We start from the raw sequence: 5,435 nt of genomic DNA, 5'->3' as shown, positions 1-5,435 counted from the left end.
TGATTACTCAGTCTGAGATGGAAATCTAGGTGAGTAGGAGGAATGGCCCTCATAAGGTGGGCCTTTCCTGCACGCTGTCTAGCCACATTGCTTCAGTCAAGACCCTTACATGTTAGATGAGACAAATCTTACTCTTGTGATAGACAGTTTGTGGACTTTTTTCCGAAGGAGTGCTGCAAAAGGGTGAATTCTCCTGAGGCATCCAAGCGCAGTTCTTCTCTGGAAAAAGACTTGGGGAAACTTTGGTTTTTGTAGTGTCTGCCTGAATTGGAAAGGAGCGAGTGAAAGAGTGAGAGATTTCATGTAGGCCAGCAGATGTGAAGTTCTTGTCTGTCCTGTCTTTTGGAGCACTCGGCAGTTGAAGAGGAAAACCGAAATCCGCCTAGGTATGTTGAGATGAGAAGTTATTGTGTAAACCATAATATTTCTCTGCTTTTTCTTTTTTGCAGGGCAGTGATATGCTTGCTTGCCACAATTACTGGCACTGGGCTTTATACTTTATGGAAAAGGTATGAGATATTTTCCTACTGATGATTTATGGTCCAGACAGAGAATTCATCCAATGCTAGTTAAAAGGCAGTCCTAGCATGTATAGGGATTTATAGGTTATTTCAAGGGATGCTGTTATAAAATAGCACAGTGATGTTTTTACAGGATAGTCCTGTAGTACCATTATTTTGGCAACTTCTAATTACACTGAACAAAGATCCATTATCTTTGCTAGAATGTTGGAGGATTGCTGTGAAATAATCTCACTGATTACACCTGGCACGATTATTTGATGGATATAAGAACTTGGATCACCTATTTTTAGAAAACAAAATTACAGAAAGTTCTCTTCAAATTCGGTGCAAAGCTGCTGACCTCAAAATTGACTGGCTGAAACAAGACACTAATCTCTGTAGTTCAATCTCTGTAATTCAAGTGATTTAGGATCTAGTGAAACTCTTTAGTAACGATTGCAACTTGCCCCGCATATCAGGTTGCAGTGCAGAATCTCCTTGGAGTTCATAATGCTTAGCACTGGTCACATTTGTCTCCTTAATGAATTGAGCCCAGTGTCATTGCAGAGGTGCCGTCCTTTGGTCAGAACACAGTGTCAGTTGTTTATGCTTCGTAGTAATGACATAGAAAGCGTAGCTCTCAACAGTAGTCTAGTACCTTGTTTGTTTTGCCACCTTCTGTCCATACAGATTTTTTTTACAGCTTGCTTAAGAAAGTGCATGTTTTATGAAACAGTATTTTTTTGCAAAGAATCCTGAAAGAAAGATGAGAAAGAGATGAAACCTCATCTTTCTCCTTTGTGTGGAGCACACGTCAGTATTTGTTCTCTTTATTAAATGAAAACTGAATATACTGGTTATTTTAGCTAGTAGATCCTGCTTTATCTTGGTCTTTTCTCTCTTTATGTTTGTTTATTTGTTTCTGAAATCATGAGACAAGGAAGTAATGTTATGGCATTTCTTAATTGTATTTATATCTTTGGTTGCTACCCATCACTCTTGCTTAGTCTTCCAGAATATTAATCACATGGTCCTTGTTTGCTTTTACAGGGGGAACATGAGGCCGCTTTGACAATTTATGACAACCATGTGAGTAGGAGCCTTTTATATTTATTGAAGGGCATGCTGCAGATTGTGATATGTGTTTTCTTCCTTCTGCAAGAAATTGAAACCTACCATAATTTTGTGCAGTGCATGTAAGTTTAATTATCTGAGCAAGTTCCTGGTAGCACAGCTTATGAGCACTTGTGATTACAGATAGCTCCCAGGCTGCTGTCGGGTAGAAGCATGCTGGATTTAGTAGATAGCTCTTCGATGCTGTACAGGCTTCACCTGGAAGGTAGGATATCCAACTGTAATTCTTTTTAAACAGTAAGGGGAACGGTTTTCTTTTTGTCTCCCCCTCCAACACACACCCTGGCATGTCAGAAAAGTGTTTAAGGACACTTAGAGAGCAAGCTTGGTCAGTGTTGCAGAAGAAATCTTGCCATTCTGCTCCTGAGAAAAGCCCCAGTGTGATATTTATAATAATAAGCTGAATTGGTTTGGGTGGAATAGAGTTAGTATCTCATTCAGCTTAAGCTAACGTGGGTCACGTATTTATTTATTTCAAAGTTCAGCTTACATTGTCCCTGGAGATGTGAGGATGAAAAATCAAGTATGTTAGCCTCTAAAAAAGCTATAGAGCTTTCTCTAAGCAAATTTCAAATTAGATACTTCATATTTTGATATTGATTAGCCTCTGGCTTTTGTGTACTCCTGTAACTCGTTGGCATTTCTTGTTACATTTTCAAAGCTAAAATTTGTATTCCTGAACAAGGCAAAGAGGAGTGACTTTACTTGTATGCTACTGAAAGACCAATGGTGTATTGGGTTTATTTATGAAATTCATCTTATGACTCTGCGTTATTTGATTGCTGTGGGTGAATTGGAATGAACATCATCTCCAGGCAGATGGCAGCAATCTCTTAAAGAAGAGAGATCCTCCCATAATGCAGTGTAGAGTATTGGTGATAAATTACTGACAGTCAGTGAACCCTTTGCCCGGATAAGGCAGGCTGTAACTAAACATTGCAGTATAATTTTGCCATGTCAGAGACTGTGTTTTTGAGTTCAGTAGCAGTGCTATCCATGGCACATGATGCTGATACATACTACTAAGCAATGCTCTTGCCCTTGGTGGTGTTATTTAAATGATATCTTTTACTGATAGGTGTGAAGCTTGGAGACAGGTGGGACAATGTCCTGAAGCGTGCAAAGCAGCACAGCAAAGACCACGTTCTTCTTTTCAATGATGTACACGTGTTGATGTCCTCACTTGGAGCCAAAGACCACAAAACTACGAATGAGCTTTTAACAACTCTTCAAGAACTTGCCAAGTAGGTTACGTGAACTAAAGTACTGTGCTGAATAAATATTTTGGCCTCTGAGCATCTGAGGGATGGTTTGTGTGGCTTGCAGAAGTGTTCCCACACGCTCCTCTCTGCTTTGCTGCCTCCCTGGGTGAGGCCTGGTTTAAATAGAGCGGTGTCCATTTAGGTCATCTCTGTAATTCTTTTTGTGAGTTGATGTCGAGAGGAGCTTCTGTTCGTGCTAAGCAAGAATCTCTTGTGTTTGTCACAGCCACTACGGAACGTTTGCCTTGTATTTTCTTGCTGTGTGTTCGTACGAAGTTACGTTATGTGCAGCGATAAAGGATTTCACCTGTATAACAATACGGACACTGTGCAGTGTGCCAGCTGTCTGTGCTGGTTCTTTCTGCTCTGTTTTCAGAGAAAGTAACAGTTAGCTGGTAGTGAGACTGTCATAGTCCCTCTCTAGGAAATTGGTTTCTAAGCAGTGCTGGAATAGTTCTTGAGCTTTCGAGTTCACTTACTTGCGTGAATCGTGCATTGAAGCTGTTCAACTTAACAGCGTTGTGTATTTCACTCACACCTTGATCAGAATTAAAATCAGGGCAGAGTTCTCTGGCTTTTTCCCAGCCAAGGTGATATGTTGCAAAGGCTTGGGCTTGTGACGTGTGTGAATGTGTGCAGAAGGATGAAATCTGATTGACTGATGAGTAATCCTAGAATCATAGAGTCACAAGGTTGGTAACAACATATAAGAGTTCTAGTCCAACCGTCTCTCATCACCATTGCCACCACAAGCACTGCACCATAATAAAAAGGTGCAAGTAAAATAACCTCAGCAAAAGTAACCGTGTAAGTATGGTACCTGAAATATCACGCTTGGTTGACTCAGAAGTAATTCTGTCTGCAGGCAGTGCCAGGCTGGCATTAAATATGCGTATTTCTGATTTGATTGATGAGAGTTAATCACTTTCTCGTTGTACAGAGAACCTGGCGAAGACCACGAGCTTTCTCTGGCTCCCAGTGTGGGGTTGCCATTACTGCAGGCTTTGGTGGAGTTTGAGAATGGGAACTGTGACAAAGCTGTAGATCTGCTGTACCCGATCCGTTACCAACTGATCCAGCTAGGAGGCAGTAATGCTCAGGTAAAGGACATCAACAGAAGATGTGACCCGAGATGTGACTGGGTCCACTTTCAGTAGCCTCCCTTAGGTGCTTTCATTATTAAGAGCCCTTGATTCCTGGAAAAGGGAACAAGCGAGCTGTGCTTGTGACTGAGTCCTGTTTGCCAGCACTTACCAGCAGTGTCAGCTATGAGGAAATGCCAAGAGGAAAACTTCACTTGGGGGCTGTTTTGTAACCAGCAGTACTTTCTCGGTTACTTACTAACTTAGCTCTGGACTCACTTCTTTTTTCAGAGGGATATTTTCAGCCAGCTATTGATTCATGCTGCTTTAAATTGCAAATCCCAAGCCAAACAAAACCTCGCTAAGTGAGTATTTTTCCTGGTAATTTTTTCTTTCTGTGGTGACAGGACTGTTTTAAAGTCAGGATGTAGCAGAGTAGCTCCAAACAACTGCGTCCGTGCTGAAATTACACGCAAGCATTCGCGCTGAATGCAGTAGCACTTAACTAAGATGGGAAGCGCAGTAGCTGTCTGTTCCCGAAGGGCAGTCTTACAGTATGGATGATTCGTTTGTGTTTGTTGAAGGGCAGTTGACTTTCAGATGTTCTGTCTTACCCTGTGGCATCTTGCCGCTTGGTTGTGTACTTAATGGACTCCTAAGGTTTGGTGACCTGCTGGAAATCAAGGTTATCCTCATGCTAGCAGCTGTTTTCCTGGCAAATAGGATGAACAGATTCTGATATGCCTGCTTGCTTTCGTGCAAATCACAAGAGTTTTGTTTAGTAGAAATCATAGGTGTTCCTCATTGTCCTGCTGAGAGTTCTGTTTAAATTTGTTAACTGAGCCTGCTGTGCACTTAAAGGAACGCCTGTCTCCTCAGGACAGCGTGAAGCCTTGCCTGTTTGCCTCTTGAAGTCTTTTTGAAACACGAGTGGTAGATAGAATATCAGAACGACTGTTTTGTGCCCTCTGCGTGCTGGTTTTCAGTCTGTGTCAGTGTTGGAAAGAACTCTTCTGCCTGATCTGACTGCCAAGGCCAGATGTTTTCAGTGAAGGAAATCAAGAGCAGGTCTTTAGGTGTTGTCTTCCTGCTCTTGTAGGGCTGTTGCTGACAGTCTTATGGGAAAAGCGATGTGCTCAGTGACTTTCTTCCCGTTTTCCTGCTACTTCTCCTTTTTCAGGTGCCTCCTGAGAGAGCGTGATGTGATGAGACCAAATTCACCAATGACAGAGCGACTCATAAGGAGGGCAGCGGCTGTTCATTCAGTGGCATAAATCTGTCCTCACTGCTAGCAATAAGCTCATCAATCGAAGTCTGGGTGCTTTGGGTGGAGGGATGCAGTGCTGTAAAGCATGCTGGAGAAATCCCTAGGAGCGAGAGACCTGATGACAGCTGACTTGGAAGATACAACCTGAAATGCAACAGCTTTAAATCCTGGATGATTCCACTAGGAA

General features: G+C 42.1%; 1 protein-coding gene across 2 annotated transcripts; it reads left to right on the top strand.

Moving 5' to 3' along the window:
- Window positions 1–68: 68 nt before the first annotated feature.
- On the top strand, window positions 69–5,429 carry LOC122171049 (tetratricopeptide repeat protein 38-like). Of its 2 annotated transcripts, XM_042838378.1 has the most exons (7): window positions 97–509; window positions 1,554–1,592; window positions 1,761–1,842; window positions 2,716–2,881; window positions 3,840–3,999; window positions 4,273–4,346; window positions 5,162–5,429. In XM_042838378.1, exons 1-7 carry the CDS (start codon window positions 459–461, stop codon window positions 5,253–5,255), a joined length of 666 nt encoding a protein of 221 aa, XP_042694312.1. In that variant the 5' UTR covers window positions 97–458; the 3' UTR covers window positions 5,256–5,429. The 2 variants fall into 2 exon arrangements, with proteins under 2 accessions (XP_042694314.1, XP_042694312.1); XM_042838380.1 differs by lacking the exon at window positions 4,273–4,346 and having other exon boundaries at window positions 69–509; window positions 5,162–5,249.
- Window positions 5,430–5,435: the final 6 nt, after the last annotated feature.

This window comes from Centrocercus urophasianus, unplaced genomic scaffold, assembly GCF_019232065.1.
Source record: "Centrocercus urophasianus isolate 14NV4802_14NV808 unplaced genomic scaffold, USGS_Curo_1.0 seq_786, whole genome shotgun sequence".
Classification (NCBI taxonomy): Eukaryota; Metazoa; Chordata; class Aves; order Galliformes; family Phasianidae; genus Centrocercus; species Centrocercus urophasianus.
Note: the sequence above shows the minus strand (reverse complement) of the source record. Positions and strands in the feature narration are given on the sequence as shown.